Genomic DNA, 21,941 nt, shown 5'->3' on the forward strand with positions numbered 1-21,941 from the left:
AATTTACCGGTATTAAATCTCATCTCTCGAATCTCGACTTAACCATTTATAAATTAACCTGCCTATTGAAACTAGACCTAAACATCAATTCTCATCTCTCGAATCTTGAATCAATATTGTCAAACTCATGCATAAAAGATAGGCCTAATCTAGTCACAGAGCATTAAATCAATCAATAGGAAATTAATCTAGCATTGATAATTAACAACAATAAATTACCCCTTCATATTATTTATTAGATCCCCATAAACCCTAGAAATAAAACTACTCACACATAATAGAAACTAAACAAATCAAAGCAATAAAATAAATCATGATGAAAGGAATAAAATAAACAACTAAGATTAAGGGAAGAGAAATCGTTACCAAAAAGTAATCTGGAATTAAGAGTAGAGTAAGAACAAAGGTTTAGAGAGAGAATTCTAAGAGAATAATTAAGAGAGTAAAGAAAGAGTAAAGAGGAGAAGAAGAAGAGATCATAAAATCGTATTACGGAGGAGTATTTATACTCTGTACAAAATCCTAAATTAAAACAAATTAAAACGACGTTAAGCGTCAACTAATAAAACACGCGCCCGATCGGGCGAGGCACCGCCCGATCGGGCACGCCTTTTTGTCCCTAATACTAATCTCGCGCCCGGCTGGGCGCGTCACCGGGCGCCAGCCAAAGTCTCTCCCGCCCGGCCGGGCGCCAGCCTTTTTGGCCGGGCGGCTCATTTGGGCCACTATTTGGACTTCGATTCGGCTCCAATTCTTCGTGCCAATCTGGGTTTCCTCTTCCGGTCTTGAATATTCGGTCCAAATGCCCTGGTATCACCTATACCGAGCCCTTAATCACCGGTTCGATGGCTCTAACCGGCCCTGGGCTATAGAATCTGGTCGTGCTTCTCCAATGTTCGTGATTGCTCCAAAATATCTCGGGAAAATACTCAAAAAGTATAAATCCCTGCAAAAGTCAACCAAATCTACGAAAACACTAGACAACACCAATTAGTAATAAAAGTGGCTCTAAAGAGCCAAAAACACTACTAATTATGACCGAGGGACGGGGGTAAAATACTATATAAAATAGACACATCAATATACCGTACTTAATTAATTTAAACGTTAAAATCTTATTCATCAATTTTGCTCATGCAACATTGAATTATTTAATTCTAAAAAGAATTTACAAATCTCTAATCTTACCCGACACATTAAGACATCAATAACATAATACTAAAGGCGAATCTGATATGACACTTGTCATGTTTTGATTAAAAAAATTCCCGCCACTTTTGCTTTATTTCCTTTTTTTATGAACATTATTTTATAATATCCTATAATATTTAACTTTTAATTTGACAACTATATATAAAGTATATTCTATATGTATTCAATGAAAAATATTTTGACATATAATATTTTATAATAGGTATTTTTCTATATCAAACAGACATATACTACATATAAGGTAATATAAGGAATATTGGAATAATGTAAAACTCCAGTACTCCATAGTTCATATCATTCTACATCATATATTTTTTTTTCCTTTGACAGATTTTTTTGCTCCAACCGGGATTGTTACATTTCCTTTTATTATATATTTGTTGATTTATTGTTTATATTTTTGTTGAGAATTGTTGGTTTATTTATAAAAATAACACTACAATTCAATAACTATAAAATAAAAATTAAAAACCTTGATTATTAATTGACACAAAAAAGAAATTTCAATTAAATTTGTATAAAACATTATACCGTCAAAGTATGCTATATATAAAACATTGTGCCAGTCAAAACATGCCAACAAAATAGGGATATATGGGGTACATAAGTACATTTCACGGGTTATAATCAACATAACATTTTAATCTTATATAAAATCCTATAATCATTAATATTGCTTCTTTTTAAAAAAAAAAAAAAACTTTTGATATCAATATAATATAAAATTCAATGGAAAAGAAAATCAAGTATTTGTTTCAATTTAAAAAATTGATTTTTATTTTTAATTATTGTTAAATTAACATTATAATTTATAAATATGCTAAGTAAAAACCGTGCATTGCACGGGACTTAAACTAGTTATATATATATATATATATATATATACACATTAAGAAATCTAATATATATATATATATAAAGGGGAGTTTTTTCCTGAGTTTTTAGAGAGCCACGTAGGATCTAATTTTCTCAGCGCGCCATGTAGGATTATAAATCTTAGTAGTAGTAGCCAATTAAATAAGAGATTATTAATTTCTTTTAGAATTAAATAATTTAAATGCCATGTAAGTAAAACTGGCGAATGAGATTTTTAAGTTTAAATTAATTAAATATTATATATTATCTTTTAATATTAGGAATTTTATCTAAATATATAACAAATTTTAGGCTCATAAATACAAAAAAAACATTATTTAAAAAAAATCAAACAAACCATGCATTGCACGGGCTTCATCTAGTTTTAGAGTATTAGATAGATTTTAAAAGCTTATCTAACCCCTTAAGGACTTTTGTTAGCAATATTAATTTTATATTCCTCTGATAAAATCATATGCTCGTTAATAACTTAGGGTTCGTTTGGCATCACTGTGGTTTTCTGTTTTCTGGTTTTTTATTTTTTAAAATCATATGATATATATCATATAATGAATAAAAAATTAGTCAAACTTATTAAAATCATGATAATTTTGAAAACTGACAACAAAAAAGTGAAAACACCTTTTTCTTGTTTCCTGTTTTTGGTTTTTGGTTTTCAAAAAAACTGAAAACTGAAAACAAAAAACAATGCCAAACAAGCCCTTAATACTCTCATTAATTTGGAAAAGTCTAGAAAATAAACCAAAAAAAACCATCAATCTTCCAGAATTTCCTAGATTAACCTAGAATTTTATCCTTAATCCATGCACCCTTCACCCTCATCTTTCCGTATAAAAAACCCTTTAATCCTTTATCACCCCCTCACAAAATCACACGAAAAAACCAAAATCCTTGAAAAAAACAAAACAAAAAAACCTCACCTTTTTGAAAAAAATCCAAAAATTTTATGATGGAACCTCCGTTCTTCAATATTCACTACCAAACTCCAACGCCACCGCAATTCCGCCGTTTCCCGGTGAATATTCGGCCAACCGCCGCCGCCCAAACGACGCCGTCTCGCCGGCGTAAGGTGATATCTATCCCTATCCACGACGAGAATTCCTTGAGAAAAAGGTCCGATTCTGCAATCAGGATCCAGAAAGTGTTTCGCGGGTTTCGGGTCAGGAAACCAGTCAAGAAGATTCTGGAACTGAAGGGAGAGGTTGATGCCGTGGAGAAGAAGCTTCAGGAGAGAGAAACTATGGCGGCGATTAAGAGGGATAGGATGGAGAGGTTGAAGGTTAATGAGAGTTTGATGGTTTTGTTGTTTAAGCTTGATTCTGTTCGAGGGTTTAATGATGAAATTAGGGTTTTAAGGAAGATGGTGATTCGGAAGGCGATTAGGTTGCAGGAATTGATTGATTCGGCAATTGATGAAACTGCTGATGATAATTGTGAAAATCTGATGAAGTTTTTGAGAAATCTGATGAAGTTGTTGAGGATACGACAGAGAATTCTGATGATTCGACTGTGATGAATGTTGAAACTTCGCCGAGAGTAATCGATGAAACCCTAGAAAAATCTGAGGAAGTTTTTGAAGATGCTGATGATTTCACTGAGAGTTTGAGTAAAATGCAAGTTGAAGATTCGGAGAAATTGGAGGAAAATTCTGAGGTTGCTGTTGATGCATTGCAGGTTGAAACTGTTACTGGTTCTGATGCTGTTGATGCATTGCAGGTTGAAACTGTTGCTGGTTCTGATGAGACATGGGAATGTGTTTCTTCTGAAACAGAGGACCATAAGTCGGGCGTTGTCGAGGCGGAGAAAGGAGATGTTAAGCAGGATTGCGAAACGCCGCCTCGGAAGGAGGATTGGTTCGTTGTTAATGGTGATGAGGAGGAGAAAAGGAAGAAAGATAAGTTGCTGGAGAAAATGGCAGCGGATAATGAGAAATTGGTGGCAATGGTGGCCGATTTGTGTCAGAAAAACGTTGTTCAAAGTCAGTTGATCTGTTCATTGTCGCAGAGGGTTGAGCAATTGGAGAAGGCTATGAGTGAGAGGTTGAGGAAGAAGAAAAAGAAGAGTAATGCTACTACTCAAATTTAAGCTATTTTGTTGATACTAGGTCTAGTTTAACTATTGAGTAGATTATTGGAATGACTTTTTAATTGTTTAGTTAATTTTTTTTGCCAAGATTTAAAATAGTTTTTGCAAATTTGGGGTGATTGTTAGGTAGTGGTATGAACAATAATTGGTGGATGATTTAATGAATAAAAGAATTTGGTTTTTAGTTCAATTTCTTTTGTGATATTGTGAATGAATTGTTTGATTTAGAATTTGATCTAAAGATTAATTTTTGCAATATATCAAAAGAAATAAACAATATAAGTGTGTGGGGAAATCATCCCATAACAATGTTTAATTAAAAGAATACAATAGTGGATAACCTATATACAAAATATGTACAATTAAAAAAATCAATAGTATTTCCAAGTCTTGAATTATCTTTTGTACAAGTGAACTTTGCCCTATTAATTGTGCATCTGCCGCAGATGATTTGTTTTCCCACTCTCTTTCTTCAATAATAGATTTATATGTACGGAATACTATTTTAGAATGTCCTGAATAATGGCTGGCTTGTGTATGCCGGAATCCTTAACTCAATCATGAGCATTTGTTTAACAACGAAAACTTTACCTGCAAACTTATCTTGTTCTTCACCAAACCCAACCTAGCACCGGTAGCAATCCAATAACCGGGATTATCCTGAGGCCCTCTGTATGTTTGAGTAGTATCTACAAACCGGAGACACTTCTGGTTTTGAACAGGAACTGGTGGTCCGGTGGGATAAAGACTAGAATCGATAATTACCATTTGCTCTTTTTCTGCCTCTAAGCTTCCTGAACTTGATGGACTACTATACCTCATCAACTTTTGTGATGTTGATTCTGAAGAACCTTGACACCACTCTGACTGAACTATCTCGAAATTCAACACCTTGGAGAATAGAAGTCGGAGATGGAGAACTTGCTTTGAGCCATGCTTTTTAGTATGAAGCTGAGCTCCGGTGACAATAAACACCACCTTTTCCTGCTCACTGATCCAGGATGGATCGTACTTAACAGGTGCTGTGCAAACGTGTGAGAACTTTTTATGAACTGGTTCAGAATGCCTATCATCTGCTATCTCATCTGATCCTCTCCAAAATAAGCCACTGTCAATTTTGTTTTGCAGCATTAGTGGCATGCTTGATAGATGTTGAAGATGTATTGCCAACCTGAAATGTTTTAGCTTTATGAATATAGTTTCCAAAGCTTAGCTAACAATCCTATTAGTCTACTATTAACATGCTAATTTCAGGCTAACCTGTTGCATTTCATGCCCTCAAGGTATAATCGCATCCCTGTAACAGGTTTGTTCTCAACATTGACCTGGTAAATTTCAATACTATTAATCAAAATGATCACAATGTTGTACATGTCATACAAAAATTATATCTTCTTAAGTAGCAAATGTTAGCTGCAACATCATTAAGTTAATACCTTTGATGTATTTACGTGCAATTTTGGACCCATGATGTTGAAATGAAGAGTAGATGATGGAAGCGAAATATTTGTTGTTGGGGCTAATGGGAGATCGCTGTGTAAAGGCGCCCATATCCTGGCTGATTGGAAGTCCAGAAAATACTGTAAATCAGCAATTGGGGGTTTATCTGCACAAATTAAACCATACAAGTACAGAATAAATCAGGAAAGGATGGCTAGATCAAAACTATAAGGCATAAGTGTCTTTTTGTCTAATATTGCGTTTTCAAGCATTTGCTATTACTATCTCCAATTATCCAAGGATTTGAGTCAATAACTAGACATCAAATCGTTGGTACTTTGAATTCAAAATAAAAGTATGTGTTGATTAAGAAACGGGGAAGAAATCTTGTGTGATCAGTTCAGAAATCGACTTACAACGAAGGTATAGATTGATAGCATGTGACAGGAAACCTTTCCCAGAAACACTTTTAAGTAGCGAAGTTATAGGGATAAAGCTAAAGTTAATTGCATCAGGCATCAATGGAACTGTTGGAAGCCATTCAATATGGCTGCTGAATGATGGATCACCCCCTCTTTTAGCACATATTACACTGATACCCTGCAATTGATGAGCCAAGGGTTATTTCTTTCCAAGACAAGAACTTAGCATAATAGGTACTCATCAGTTAATTGGCTCGACAAACTTTACTTACATCTTTTGAGGTAATAGCAGAAAGGCTATCAGAAAGAGCTGCCTGCTGCTGATAGATATTGAATGCTGACGGTACCTGTAAATCAAAACCAACAAATCTGGTAAGAACATGATCAATTATGATGTAAAAGAACTAACATGTAATTGGTAGTTTTAAGAATTAGCAAAAGATTGAAAATGGTTAACCTTTCTTCTTAGCTCTTTAGTTTTACGGTTATTAGGAGCAATAGGGCAAGTGCCTGTAAACAGCTGGTCTCCGAGCTCATACAAGTGCTTCCTGAGTTCTGATGATTCAAGCTTCGATGTTTTATCTTGCTTCACCAAAACCATGTCCTGCCCTCCAATGCTTATTCCCACAATGACATGAGTCCCATACTTTTCAATGAACCTGCTTTAGGCCAACGTTTATTACAACACATTATTGACTCAGCTAAAAAAAATGAACAGAAGGTGCTTACTCTTACTATTTATCAAGCTTAGGGCCTGTTCACATTTACTTAATTTCACTTTAAATCAGTTCAGTTCAGTTCCTAATTTCCCTCTCTCATAAAATATTCATTTCAGGTTCCAATCAGTTCAGTTCAGTTCACTTCAATTCAGCTCAATTCAGTAAATGTGAACAGGCCCTTAGTTAGTTTCCTAAATGTCATATTCTCTTGCTACGCAAATGTTTGTACATGAGCTTGTATAAATACGCTTAATTAGTACATACCGGCATTAGTATAAACACTATACAAGAAATGCCCATACCCGCAATGACCTTACAATGACAATTGTCGTTGCAAAAGATATCTTTTTGCAATGACAATTTTTACTTTTTAGCAACGACTTTTATCGTTGTTAAAAACTAGTTTTCTTGTAGTGATATATGATAAGTAACTACTAACAAGCTAAGCAATATGGTTTACCTTAACCCTAAAGTTATAACAATCAAATCAGATAAGATTAGTGTAGATAGATTTTAATATGATTTGGATTTTTGGGTCATATTTTAAAGATAAAGGTATAGTACATGTATGCATCAAGCATCATCATGCACATGATAGATTGATAGGCTCAACTAATTTCATTAATCTAGTTCATGAAATTAGTTGCATTATCAACATCAACTAATTATGACAAGTCTCATTGTTCAATTTCTTCTCAGCAATGATTGTAACACAACAGCCGCCGATAATAAAACAATAATCCAATATAATGTATTTATGTGTTTTTTTTCCTCCTCTTCTATTTGGATAGGAAAACCCCGAAATAATGTTACTAGCTATGCCCGTAAGGAGATCAGATTTTTTTTGCTAATATCGGGGTTAACACACTTACCATCCCTATAACATGTAACAGATTATAAAAGCATGAAACATGTTTATTATAAAATTTTAGCTCAATGGTGACCAAGTCAATCCTTTTTGGTGATCCTCATTATTCTGATTTTATATATAGTTTGACATTAAGCAAAAATTGGCAAATATTGAAAGTCAATACACTGCACTCCAATTACATTGACCATATTCCTTTCTAACTTGAAGTAGTATTTATAAGCTTCAATATAATATACCAGACCAAAAAGATGACCAAGCCAAGAAGTAGCATGAAATTATTTTTATTGGTAAAAGTCCTTGAATCATTCTGTCTTCCTTAATACTGTACAGATTATTGCCTGGACAATTTTTTTTTTCCAATTATATATTGAATAATAAACATTATATGTTGTGTGAAGTTTGTTCCAATACAACGGCTTTGGTCAACTTTAACTTCTTAATCAAACCAAATAAAAAAATCTTGATTAATTGTAGACTAAACACTTCTTGCAAGTTAATTGAACAAATAATTAAATGTTACTCTATATTCCAATCATTTTTGTTTGTATCACTCTTAACTATTTTTGTCTCACATTTATTTTTTATTATGAATTGGAGAATCTGTTATTACATACGATTATACGAGTAATTCTTTAGGGGTTATTAATAGTATATACGTATTAAGTGATTAAAAGCCTTGAATATTATTTCATAATCTTATTTACCTTTTGTTTTTTTTTTTTTAAAAAAAATTCAGATCTTGAAAAAAAGAAAATGACCTTTTAGACAGGAAGACAAATTCAGGAGTACTAATTGTCAAAAGTTAGCTTTAATTTTCACCAAAAACAGGCTGAAAGTAACATTTTAAAGGCTGACAATGTAATTATTCACAAGATGTCCAAATGTATACAGCTAAATGACCAAAATCTAGGACAGAGTCAAATCAGTTAGGTTATTTTTAAAATAAAAATGATAGAAATCCATATGCTGTTTATGACTTTTCGATCAATACTACATGTTACTTAGCATTATTTATTGGAATTGAATAATAATAAACATTTAAACAATACGAAGTATATGATTACAGTCAAGCTGCCAAAAGCCCTATTTAACCTTCTATTAATAACCGTCAAACCAAAATGCTTACTCTATATAGATAGGTAGTTATACATCTTAAATTACATTTCTTAAAAGTTACACGCCTTTTGTTTATACATTAATTGGTATTCAAAACAGACAAATCCACTAGATGATAGCCATTGCTTCATTATTTATTATCGTCAATAATCATCAATTAACTTCATACACTACTATTATTTGTCAATTTGAAAAATCATCGTACTATGCACCATTATCCTATATACCTATCTCTTGCATCATTTATAGATGAAAGACAATCCTCATAAATAATCTAGTAACGTAGTTATATAGTTTAACTAATTTTTCTTTTTGTTTTGAAGATTCCCAACTTCTAACTAACATGTTATAATCACTAAATTAAACTCAATTTGAAAAATACAAATAGTCGCTATCAGATCATTTTAAATTTCATTGTACTTTGCAATACGTAAATTAAAAATAAAAAATAAAAAAATAAAATAAAATAAAATAAAAAAATAAAAAAAAAAAAACTATAGAATAGTATTAGTCATTGAAGACGCTAATTCATGGTACACCTTGTAACACATAGTATTTCATTATTTCAGGTTGATCCATGATTGAATTTTCTGACAGTATATACTAATTATTAGAAAAAAAAAAAAAACCATTTCTTTTCACATTATAATTTGACAGCCCTAACCACGCAAACCATTAAAAAATGAAAATGACTTGCTGATTTCGGCCGAAAGACTACGTGTTTCCAAAGGAACATTTTCACATTGTAGATTTGTAATCGTTTTTTTTTTGTCGTTGAGCAAATCTCATATTCGTGGAACACACCTGAAATCATTAATCAAGTTGTGAATGCATTATTTATTTATTTATTTATTTATTTTGGAGAAATTGTGAATGCATTATTAGTTAAGTCTTTGCTACAGAGATTTCGATAGTTTGCACCTAGTGATAAGCTGGGGCTGGCCAAAATTCGTTACAGAATCAGGATTTTTTTGTATGTAATGAGAGTCATTAAAATAAACGTTATATATAAGAATTATGTTGTACTTTAATGTTAGATTCCACATATATTTCTTTTCTTATTTTATCCGATTGATTCCATCTGAGACTAACATTATGAAACGGATGGAGTATTATGGTGACAGTTTGCATCCGCAATATAAATAGCTAATATCATCAATACACTATAGTTCAGAATTAATGTCATAACTCTCTTATTCCAACCCATTGTAATAATTAAATAAACCCTCAATTATAGTTGAACAACTAATTATTTCATGGTCATTCATAACTTATTTTATGTAATCGTAATATATTACGGAGTATATTGAAAACTTTTTATCATAATCCATCACTAACTATATCATCAATTCCAAATTAGAAGTATGATGATTAATTGATATTCTTAGTTTAAACTTTTGATTGAGTTGGTCTACTAACATGATAATTAAACTTGTGTACGGATATTCAAATGACAAACATAACTAATTTAACCAAAACTTTGCTCCACTAGAACAGAAAGTGAGTAGAACTTAGTAAAACAGAGAGAGTATATACGAAAAACTCAAACCTTGCAATGGCAGGAGGATCCCAAGTAGAAGGGACATCATTGAGGACTTCATCAGAGAGTTGCAAAGGATAACGATCGATATGCATTTCAAACAAAACTATAGAGTAACCATCAAGCCCCAAAAACTTTACATTTGCTGCATTTTTAGCCCATGAACTACTTTCGAACTTGAACATTGAATTGAACAAACCCGACGGGATCTTCCCGGAAATCGCCGATATCCTATTGAAGAACTCCGACATCTACAATTACATTCAACACAATGAACTAAATTAGCTATTTATCGGACAATGATACATTGACACTAAACAGTGTCGTTGCATTAAAATGTTACTTACCTTAGACGGTAAGTAAAAGTGTATAACCCTCAATGACAATCAAATACTTTTTATAATAGGCAAAAAAAAAAAAACTAACAATAATCTTTATTTTCGAGCATGAAATTTGACTTAGTTTGATATTACCCCATTTTCGATTATAAATAGTGTAAAAAGTCAAAGTAATGCATCTATTTAAAAAAAAAAAAAAAACAAAGATATTGTAGATATAATCGACTTGAACTCAACTAGTATGCTCTACAATTATCTTCAACTAGAGATATGAAACAGAGACAATCTATACCTGATTGAAGTCAAGGATATCGGATTGATGGCGAGTATGATCACCCTTATCACATTTGATATCAATGGAAACGGGTTCTTTTAAAGTGCCAAAACCAGGGACAAAAAGCTGCTTCTTTTGATCTTCATTGAGTAAAACAATCCTTTGATTTCCTTTGCAATATTTGAGACGAAAATCTGATGTTAAATCGAAGCCTTTTCCAAGACTAGCTATTGATTTGTCTATAATACCCCCATTAGTCATTATATGCATCCTTAAACTCTCTATATTTGAGCTATTATTATTATTATTTTCTATCATTTTGAAATAAATTTAACTTAATATTTATGAATATGGGTGTTTTTAGTTGGGATGAGGAGAGAGAAAAATAAATGAATGAATGAATGAAGGTGTCAAATAATTGAATAATTTATAGGGTATAAATATTCTCTTGATACCATGAATTTTTCAATTAATCTTAATTTTTATTTTTTAATAGGAGTTGAATTTTGTTGGTATAGTTGACCAAATATTAAGAAGCTAACTGGTTGTTTCTTGATACTTCTTACTTGTATTTCCTTTTTTTTTTTTATTCTAGAATTTAGGATGTTATATACGTAGTATTTTGAATGTTTCTGGTTCTTTGGAAGTTTGTAGAGAGTCATGGTCTTGGTCAAGTCCTCTAATTTCACTCCTCATTGATGAATGATGATGATGCTTGTTACTTAATGTTATGTAAGAAATAATAGTATGTAGCTTTACCAAGTTCATCAAGGTAAGGATGCAAAAATTCATTAAAAAAAAAATTATTTCAACAATGTATACATTTTATAAAAATATATTATGTACTTCATTTTATATTTAATATGGGTTGTTAAAAGGACTAGCAATGTGAATTAAAGATCAAGTTGTCAAGTTACGTTATTAAACCTTGTATCATCTTGTGAGACTTTATCTTTAATTGATTCTTCATATATCGTCATTTATATCATGTGTACATAATTCATGTTTGTACATAGTGATATATATAGAATTAGAATTAAGAGGGAGAGAATTAATTCAAGTGTTACAAAGATAAAGAGATTGCATAAGAAGGTACAATGAATTGGTGATATTTATTAATGATACATGCAAACAGGTAAATAAGTCGTTAGCACCCTATTGCTTTGGGCCAATAGTAGCGGAATGCCTCTATAGTGTAGTTAATTTATGCAAAACTAATTAAACAACAAGTATTTTCAAAGATAAATCGAAGTTGATGAGGAAGAAGAAGCTCATATCATTAACATTCAACTCAAAGGCAAGCACAAACTAAGATTTATGTATAATTAGATAAGTTCAAATCACATAATTTAAGAAGTGGAGATATAAATTATCACCTCCATTATAGACAAATTTCAATTATTGGAGCAAATAACAATGCTACTTGACTCTCTTTATATCGCTAAATTAGTATAGCCATGCATTAAATCTAGAGCTAAAAAGCTTAGAGCTAAAGACTAAACATTAAAGTTAACTAGATTAGTTAAACCCAATGCATCCCAATGTATGCATAGCAATGCACCATTTTTGAATGAGAAGGTTTTGTGTGACTCCGTTTCACATGAGTCCAGTTTATAACATCACATCATCAAAACTTGACTTTATCAAAACCCACAACAATGGCGGAACCTTTAGCCCCCGATCTAACTAACCAGGCCACCTTCCTCTGTAACTAATCAAATCAAAAACAATTTCACCATCTCCAAATTAAACCTCTCGGAATCCGGATCTTCCGCCGTCGATTGGTTTCCGGACTTCGCCGGATACTCATGGATTGCTTATATATGGAGCTTCCTCTTTCATTGTTATCTCTCACTTTCCTTCTCCTCTCTTTCCTCAACAACCTCGCATTTACCCTGTTTTTCGACAAGTCTTGGAGGAGGCACAACCCATTGATATTTGTTATAAACGAATGTTGTTAATATCATGCCACTTTTGTAAAAAGTAATAATAAAATATTGGCACTGTGATTTGGACTTCGTTTTCCAATTTTTATAATAAATGCTACAACGGTACCAAACTAACCGGAAGTTAACGTCGTCTTCTAATTTTCTGAAATTGTGGTAGGAGGAGAGAGAAACCATCAGTCAAAGAAACCCACATAAATCACATTATATTTATCCCCTTTTCCAGAAAAATTCTGGATAAATTTGACTCCAACAACATACTTTGATAGCATCTTTTCCCCGAATACTACCAATTTTCCAAGAAACATAAAACCCAATAGAAAAAGCTAAGCTGAATTTGTTGTGGTAGGTTTGATCTGAATATGAACCTCACTTCGATTCTGGGAAAAGGTGGATCCGCGACTCGCTGAATTTGGGATTTCCTTTGAAAAAATAGACAGATCTAGAAAATGCGATTTCCTTTGTTTCGATTAGGATCCTACGCTTAGTCTTATGGTTGAAGGTGGTGGATGGCGAGTGGGAAGGTGGAATTAAGTGGGTTAACACTGTTCTCTCCGTCAAATACATTGTTACCCGTCAACACTTTTAGAACGGGGCTAATAGAACGAGTAATTACTTGGTTTATTCGCATGGACCATCGTGCCCTTCATTTAACTGCCTAAAAGACTGTATTACCCCTGATATCAACAATCCAAGTTGATATCAGTTATTAACTCGTATTTCCTCGTCTTGGAGCTCCGATGTCGTCTCCGTGAGCAGATGGAATTCACTAGAGAATGGAGTTCGCTTGCTATAGAGTGATAAAATGGCAGGCACTGTTTAAAATGGCAGTTTGCTAGACTAATATTGAACACTCAAAACTTGAAATTTATGGTACCAATTTCATTAAGATTTTGATAATCATGTTTAACTGATATACATAACCTAATGTCTGATGATTAAAATATAATTTCTGATATTTAAAATTATAATATATGACCATTATAATCTAATTCCTGAGGATTAAGACCTAATATCTGACAATTATAATTTAATACCTGATAAGTATAATCTAATATCTTACCATTATTATCTAATTTCTGACACTTATGATCTAATATCTGATATTCATAATCTAATATCTGACTATGAATACTATATACTAAAAGACACACCACCGATGACATGTTCTGATATTCATTTTTTTAAAAAAAATATTTTAATTAAGGAAACAAATGATTTACAAAAATTGCATTTTTTTTTTACATATTCCCTATTGACATGTAATAATTATTATATTTAAAATAAAAGATTTATGCACAAATCTTTCTAAAAAAAATTGGGCTATATGTAACAAAAATAAATATTTTTAAATAATTAGTGACCTATTTTACAATAAAAAAAATATTGTTCGGATTTTTTGCCTACTTTGTTTGAGTTGTGTATTGGAAGCTACAATTAAAATTGCAAATATCAAATTAACATATGACATACTTTTATTGTTTCTTGACTAATTTATAATTATAATATTTCTCAATCAATAATACGGAGTATATTACTACATATAAAGATCACCGTGCATGGCACGGGATCTAACCTAGTTATTATCTAATTTCTGACAATTAAGATTTTTTTCCTCACTTTTTTTTTACCGGACTCACGTGATTCCGTTCTACACAATACTTTACCTTTTTGATTAATTACAATATTAATAAAACTCCTCAAATTGGAGTGTGTACCATTGATTAATATATATAGCGGTTTACAAGAGTCGTTATCCTATTATGATACGGCGCCTTTTTGGTGCAGCAGGCCACACCGTGTGGCCTGCTTCCAAGTCAGCAAAATAACGGATAACGACGTGCGTATAACGGGATTAGGAAACAAGCGCTGAACAAAATGGCTTTACAAAACACGCGCAAATTTCTAAACCTTAAAACCCATAACAACTCATTTACGAGGAACAAATACGAAAATTGAGCGAAACCTCACACAATTTTTCTTCCAGAAATTAAAGAATAACAATGGCAGAAAATTCGAAAAATTACCTGATTCACAAGAATCATTAGAGATCGAACAAATGGAAGATTCTTTGATGAATCTTGAAATCCAAACCATTAATCAGGTATTGGATCTGGAAGATGAAAACAGATACAATGAAATTGAAGAAATTAACAAGTAACTAACCCCTGTAAAATTAACATGTAACCCCTGTAAAACTAATAACTAACCCCTGTAAAATTAACAAGTAACCCCTGTTAAACTAACAAGTAACCCCTAAAATAAACAAGTAACCCTAACAAAAATTAACAAGTAACCCCTAAAGTAAACAAGTAACCATAACAAAAATTAACAAGTAACCCCTAAAATAAACAAGTAACCCTAACAAAAATTAACAAGTAACCCCTAAAATAAACAAGTAACCCTAACAAAAATTAACAAGTAACCCCTAAAATAAACAAGTAACCCTAACAAAAATTAACAAGTAACCCCTATAAAATTAACAAGTAACCCTTGTTAAACTAACAAGTAACCCCTAAAATAAACAAGTAACCCTAACAAAAATTAACAAGTAACCCCTAAAATAAACAAGTAACCCTAACAAAAATTAACAAGTAACCCTTGTTAAACTAACAAGTAACCCCTAAAATAAACAAGTAACCCTAACAAAAATTAACAAGTAACCCCTATAAAATTAACAAGTAACCCTTGTTAAACTAACAAGTAACCCCTAAAATAAACAAGTAACCCTAACAAAAATTAACAAGTAACCCCTAAAATAAACAAGTAACCCTAACAAAAATTAACAAGTAACCCTTGTTAAACTAACAAGTAACCCCTAAAATAAACAAGTAACCCTAACAAAAATTAACAAGTAACCCCTATAAAATTAACAAGTAACCCTTGTTAAACTAACAAGTAACCCCTAAAATAAACAAGTAACCCTAACAAAAATTAACAAGTAACCCCTAAAATAAACAAGTAACCCTAACAAAAATTAACAAGTAACCCCTAAAATAAACAAGTAATCCTAACAAAAATTAACAAGTAACCCCTATAAAATTAACAAATAATGATCCCTGTTAAACTAACAAGTAACCACTAAAATAAACAAGTAACCCTAACAAAAATTAACAAGTAACCCCTAAAATAAACAAGTAACCCTAACAAAAATTAACAAGTAACCCCTATAAAATTAACAAGTAACCCTAACAAAAATTAACAAGTAACCCCTATAAAATTAACAAGTAACCCTAACAAAAATTAACAAGTAACCCTGTTAAACTAACAAGTAACCACTAAAATAAACAAGTAACCCTAACAAAAATTAACAAGTAACTCCTAAAAATAACAAGTAACCCCTATAAAACTAACAAGTAACACCTGAAACTTAACAAAAATTAACAAGTAACCCCTCTAACTTAACAACAAATTCTGTAAAACTAACAAGTAACTCCTAATAAACTACGAGTAACAAGTAATAACCCCCTAAAACTTTACAAATAACACCTTGTAAAATCAACAAGTAACCTCTCCCTATAAAACCAACGAGTAACCCCTAAAACAAGTACACTGTAATTTTTAAAAGTAATCCCTACATAATGAAAAAAGTAACTATTGTTGTATCTTCTACATTAGCAAGCTCCTCCAGCATCTTCTTAGCAACCTCCATTTCATCTGCCTTTTTTTTTTCTTTTCATTCTCTAGTAATTCTTCATAAATTGCTTGATTTCTACTCACGAATTCTTTCACACCACCAAAAACAATCTCACGATGCTTGTTCAAATTGCAGAGCATAGATGACAGGAAAATCGAAAAATTACTAAAATTAGGGTTTGATTTATATCAGAATTAGGAGAGTTCAGCGTATATGTCGATCCTTTCTTTCCCTTGGGGAAGATTATCTTGATTTTAGACATTATCAACGAAAAGAACAATTTAGAGGAGAGAGAATTTGAGGAGAGAGAAAATGGAAGAAGAATAGTTTGAGGAGAGAGAAAATGGAAACAGAGAAAATGAGAAAACTTTGGGAAAGAAGAACCTTTTGATGTAATAAAATGAAAAAAAAAAGACACGTTTTTTTTAAATTTAAAATAACAGACCCGTTTGGTATAACGGAGTCCGTTATATGAAACGGACTGGCCACACCATGTGGCCAGCCACATATAAAAATTTGCCATTATGATAAGGATACGATGTATAACAAAATATATACAAAAATATATCCTAAATTGCGACAAATATTATCCTACATATAATATCTATCAAACACAATTTCCACTCAAGTCACCATATATGCAATTTCCTTTCAAAATAAAAAATTTGCAAGTATTAAAGTCACTCGTGTCGAACTCGTTTTTCTTTCGTACGGACAAACCAAGCAACTCTTTTCCTCTCATCTTTTCTCTGCCGTTTCCTAGGTTTCTAGGGTTTGAAGTCTGTTCTTGGTGTTCTTGTTTTCCTACACTAAAATCTCCTTCCTTGTCCACTAAATTTCTCTGCCTACTTTATTTAACTATTGTTGTGGGATCTTTCTTCTTTCTCCAATCAGTTTTTTTTGGAGTTTTTTTATATACTTTCATAGTGGGAGTATACTTGCTGCCAAAGGCCAAGTTCTTCAGGCCCACATCTCTTTCTTGGTCACTAATCCCTTCCCCTTGATTTACACGTGTCTTTGTACAAGGCCAAGGAAGTGATTAGTGTCTCTTGATTATTACTAGGAATTATAAAGTTTTATTTACTCTTTCTCAACTTTCTCAGTCATTTTTCACTTTCTCAATATTCTCTGTTCTTTACTCTATACCTCAATAACTACTCTTCTTTACTTCTTCAGTTCGTAGTGTTGTTATTGTCCTCTTCATAATGGCGCATGTCAATTATTGGTCTGTCTACCAATCGGGGGTCTATTTAAATCAACCTTTGGAGAATTATTTAACAAATATCGATTGGAACAAGGCGGTTCTTGGACGTTTCTTTGGGCCCACTCCTCCAAGTCGAGCGATGGTGCAACAAATGGTGGATACTCAGTGGCTCTCACGAGGTAATATTATTATTCATCGTACTGGTTGTTACTATGTTTTTGCATGTTCAAATTTGGCGGACGTAGAGGCATTACTTGAGCAACACTCTTTCGTTTTGGATGGTCGTATTTGCAATGTCCGTAGGTGTAATAGGTTTACTGTTCCTGCAAATGTTAATTTTGATATCACTAGGCTTTGGGTTCAGGTTTATGGTCTTCCTCTAGGGCTACTTGACCCGGAGTGGGCTGTCGAAACTCTCAAGCTAGTTGGGGTTGTGGAGACCTTAGATTATGATGGGGATGGTCTTCCGGAGGAGCCGGAATTCAGGGGCCAGCTGTTATTAGATCTCTCTAAGCCTTTAGTACCAAGTGTTTTTGTTCTCGGAGAAGCTGAGCCAATTTGGGTTTATTTTCGTTATGAAGGTGTGTTCACGTTTTGTAAAAAATGTGGTCTTGTGGGTCATGATAAGGATATTTGTTACTCCTCGGATTATGCGGCTGCTAGGAAAATTCATGATCGTTTGGAGGCCTTCGAGGCGCAAGGGTATATTGTGCTTTATAATCCAAACTCTAGACCCTTTTACACAAATATGATAGAGGGTACACAGGACGTCTTTACTACTCGCAATACCAGGGTCAATTTGCTTATCTTAGCTCGGGATTTTGAGTACGCTGACAGTAGTTTGAGTAGCAACGCGGACAATTCAGATGGTGATAATGAATTTGTTGATAATAATGACGGTGACTCGGGTTCCGATGGTGATGACCACCACACTCCGGATACCAATCAAGATGGGGATGATAATTTGGATCATGATGCGAGTGGGGAGCAGAATGATTCTGACAGTTCGGGTTCGGATTCTTCAGGTGGAGGAGATGATAATCAGCCTAATGGTAATGGGAATGGCGCTGCTCCTAATGGCGATGATATTGACAATAATGACAATATTGAACCCGAATTTATACCAATTAATGGGGTTTATGAAAATGGTTATATGTCGCATCCAATTAACGGGGTATCTCCTTCTTCTTCGGATCAAACTCTGTTCGGCTCTGCTTATGATCAGGGGAATGCGAGTAGCTTTTCCTCTTCGGAAACTGACCCTACTACGCCTGAATCCTACCACAACCCGTACTCTACCAGATTTGCGGAAGAAAACCGCGCAGAGGAGGCGAGGCAGCAGCAGCCCAGGGCTGCTATTCCTCAGGGCGACCCCTATTCCCCCTTCACTCGCCCCCAGCTCGCAACTCCTTTGGTGGGGTGTTTCGAATTTCTACTGCTTTGGATGAAAGCTTGCTGTCGAGCAGCTCTGAAGATGAAGATGCTTGTTTGGAGCAATTTATTTTACCTGTTTTAACTTCTATTCCTCCTACGTTTCAGAATTTGTCTTTGCAGGCTTCTAAAGAGGTGTCAAATTACTCTAATGGAGCTGATGCCGCTCCCTTGCCGCAAGACATCAAAGGTAAAGGCACAACTTCTTCTTGTTCTGGGAATGGACCTTCCAAAAGGCCTTGTTCGCCTGCTTTCTCCCGCTGCAGATCATATGATCAAGACCCGTATTTTGGCTATTATGGGTCCTCTTGGTCTCACAAAAGGCGGAAAATTCGAGCTCTTAATGTGCATAACAAGGGCGGGTTTACCGTGCCTGCTTCTGATTTGCGTGAGTTGCCTATTCATAAGAGCAGCTCGGATGTGTCCTTAGCTGCTCACTTGGGATGCGCTTCTACTGCTTTTGCATGCCGTCCTTCTAGGGATAATCCTATCCTTGGCAGCAAGAGGAAGTGTGCACTCTCTAGCACCTCTTCACCCTTCAAGATTCGCAAGCATACTTTGGAGGGGTTCACTTCGACTAAGGTTAATGTTGGTACTTCTACCAACTCACCGACTGTGTCTTCTGGGTTTTCTACTACCTTTGGTTCGGCGGCTGGCCCTTCACAGCTCCCCAAGGTTCAATGAAGATCACATCCTGGAATTGCCGGGGTCTGAATGATCAAACTTCTCCTAAGCTTCCCTATGTGTTTTGGCTTTTACACTCCTTTGCTCCTACCTTTTTATTTCTTTGTGAAACTAAGGTTTCTGTGGCAGTTGTGACTAGCTCTCTTAGTTTGTCTAGTCCTACTTCGGTTTTTGGGGTTGATGTTGTAGGTACTAGCGGGGGTTTAGTGGTTTTTGGTTATGGTTCGGATGAAGTTTCTTGTGTTTTTTGCTGTTCAAATGTTATACTTTGTAATGTCAAACTTACTAATGGAAATAGTAAATGTGTGATGTTTGTTTATGGTGCTCCTGTTCTTGAAGATAGACCTCAGGTTTGGGGTTTAATTTTAGATTTACTTGCAATTGCCCCTAATTGTTTGATTATTGGAGATATAAATCAAATAGAGCATCACCATGATAGGTTGGGGGGGTCTAATATTATTAAAGGTTGGGATTCCTTTATTGATTTTAGATTGAAATCAAGTTTACTTGCTACTCCCTTTAAAGGTCCTCCGTTTACGTGGACGAATAATAGGGATGATGATCAACTTATTTTACAGCGACTGGATAGGGCTTATATGACTTCTGATTGGTTTCATAGTTATCCAGATAGTCGGTTACTCAATCAACCAATTCTAATATCTGATCATGCTGCGATTTTCTTTGATGACTCTACGTTCCTTCAACTTTCAAACCGTCCTTACCAATTAGACAATTGGTGTTTGGAATATCAAGATATTCATGACTTTGTTCTTTCTACTTGGCAACGTAACATCAATGGCTCGCCAATGTTCATTCTTTCTAAGAACCCGCAACATGTCAAGTCTCTTATTAGGAAGTGGTGTCTTAACAATAAGAAATTTTGGGGTATAGACTGGAAAAATTTTTCGAAGGATCTTGCTATCGAGGGTGAGGTAGTCCAATCACTTCCTAATGCCTCTCTCTACATGTTCAATATAGATACTTCAAAAGATAATATTTTATTGCAGTTGCAATTCTGGAGACAACGCTGTAAGAAAAACTGGATACTTAAAGGTAATTGTCCATCTAAACTTTTGTTTTCAAAGGTTAAAAGTCGGCAAAAGAAGAATGAGATTAGTTCTTTAATTGACGACCAAGGAACTCTTCAGCATGGTCAGACGGATGTCCAGCGAGTGGTTGTGAAATCCCTGAAAGACTCTTTTCAATGTGATACTATGCCTCCTTATGATCCAGAAATTGATGTTGTTCTACGTGAATTAGATCTTCCTCGTCTCAATTCTTCTCAGCTTGCAAACCTGGATCGTCCCTTCTCTACTTCTGAGATTCGCACTGCTATGTTTTCTTTAGGGAACAGTAAGTCTCCGGGTCCGGATGGAATTACAGTCGAATTTTTTGTTAAAAAAAGATAATCTAGAAAATTCTTGAAGTAACTAGTTATTAGATATTTTACAATATTCTAGAACATGCTTAAGAAAATATCAAGGAAAAATCTAAGAAAATATCTAGCCTAGAGGGAAGTCCTAGATAATGTTAAGTCACCTAGAAAGATCTAGAGTAAAGGAATAGTAGTATGTCGGTGGAAAGAACCGACTTACACCTACTATAAATAAGAGTAGGAGTAGCCATGCAATGTAATGTAATTCACTTCATGCAATAATAATTTCATCCTTGCAACCCATCACGTACTACTTCCACTTCTATTTCCAACATTTGGTATCTAGAGCCAGTTAATCCAAAGCTTCCATTTTCCATCATCCAAAATCAAATATAACAACAACTCCACTTAAATTCAAATGGCCTCCCCTATTCCAAATCCAAACACAAACTTAAACACAAACACAAACAATTTTAATCCCCAAGTTAATTGGGTACCTACATTTAAGGGGGAGAAATTTGATCAATGGATTATGCAAATGAAATCAATCTTCATCACCCAAGACATTTGGGAAATTATTGAAGTTGGCTATGAGAAACCCAAAGATGTCAATGAAGAGGCTTCTTGGGATGCCTCTAAGAGAGGCCAATACAAATAAAACATAAGAAGGGATCATTATGCCCTTTCCATAATTTATCGTGGGGTAGATGAAACAATACTACCTACGATCATGGCCGCTACAACGGCAAAGGAGGCATGGAGTATTCTGGA

At 33.8% G+C, this 21,941-nt stretch overlaps 3 protein-coding genes across 3 annotated transcripts; 2 read left to right on the forward strand and 1 right to left on the reverse strand.

Moving 5' to 3' along the window:
- Positions 1-2,969: 2,969 nt before the first annotated feature.
- LOC145639994 (uncharacterized) lies at positions 2,970-4,370 on the forward strand. The gene is made up of 2 exons (XM_081691306.1): positions 2,970-3,762; positions 3,805-4,370. Exons 1-2 carry the CDS (start codon positions 3,601-3,603, stop codon positions 4,171-4,173), a joined length of 531 nt encoding a protein of 176 aa, XP_081547432.1. The 5' UTR covers positions 2,970-3,600; the 3' UTR covers positions 4,174-4,370.
- A 14-nt stretch (positions 4,371-4,384) lies between these two features.
- Positions 4,385-11,261, reverse strand: LOC145630255 (MACPF domain-containing protein At1g14780-like). The gene is made up of 8 exons (XM_081682536.1): positions 10,912-11,261; positions 10,291-10,532; positions 6,493-6,694; positions 6,308-6,382; positions 6,030-6,213; positions 5,610-5,779; positions 5,434-5,498; positions 4,385-5,344 (listed from the first exon to the last, which is right to left on the reverse strand). The coding sequence occupies exons 1-8, from the start codon at positions 11,209-11,211 to the stop codon at positions 4,732-4,734; spliced, it is 1,851 nt and encodes a 616-aa protein (XP_081538662.1). The 5' UTR covers positions 11,212-11,261; the 3' UTR covers positions 4,385-4,731.
- Positions 11,262-19,791: 8,530 nt separating this feature from the next.
- Positions 19,792-21,204, forward strand: LOC145626899 (uncharacterized). The gene has a single exon (XM_081679612.1). It carries the CDS (start codon positions 19,792-19,794, stop codon positions 21,202-21,204), a length of 1,413 nt encoding a protein of 470 aa, XP_081535738.1.
- Positions 21,205-21,941: the final 737 nt, after the last annotated feature.

This window comes from Chenopodium album, chromosome 1 (assembly GCF_948465745.1).
Source record: "Chenopodium album chromosome 1, dcCheAlbu1.1, whole genome shotgun sequence".
Classification (NCBI taxonomy): Eukaryota; Viridiplantae; Streptophyta; class Magnoliopsida; order Caryophyllales; family Amaranthaceae; genus Chenopodium; species Chenopodium album.

What these genes read in the sequence shown, in the direction of transcription:
- LOC145639994 (XM_081691306.1), top strand. Translation starts at nt 3,601, where the DNA reads ATGAATGTTGAAACTTCGCCGAGAGTAATCGATGAAACCCTAGAAAAA. An exon ending in TTGCTGTTGATGCATTGCAG is followed by an intron (nt 3,763 to 3,804) that starts GTTGAAACTGTT and finishes GATGCATTGCAG; the next exon opens with GTTGAAACTGTTGCTGGTTC.
- LOC145630255 (XM_081682536.1), bottom strand. Translation starts at nt 11,211, where the DNA reads ATGATAGAAAATAATAATAATAATAGCTCAAATATAGAGAGTTTAAGG. An exon ending in CTGCTATTACCTCAAAAGAT is followed by an intron (nt 6,214 to 6,307) that starts GTAAGTAAAGTT and finishes CATCAATTGCAG; the next exon opens with GGTATCAGTGTAATATGTGC. An exon ending in TATCAATCTATACCTTCGTT is followed by an intron (nt 5,780 to 6,029) that starts GTAAGTCGATTT and finishes TAATTTGTGCAG; the next exon opens with ATAAACCCCCAATTGCTGAT.
- LOC145626899 (XM_081679612.1), top strand. Translation starts at nt 19,792, where the DNA reads ATGAAGATCACATCCTGGAATTGCCGGGGTCTGAATGATCAAACTTCT.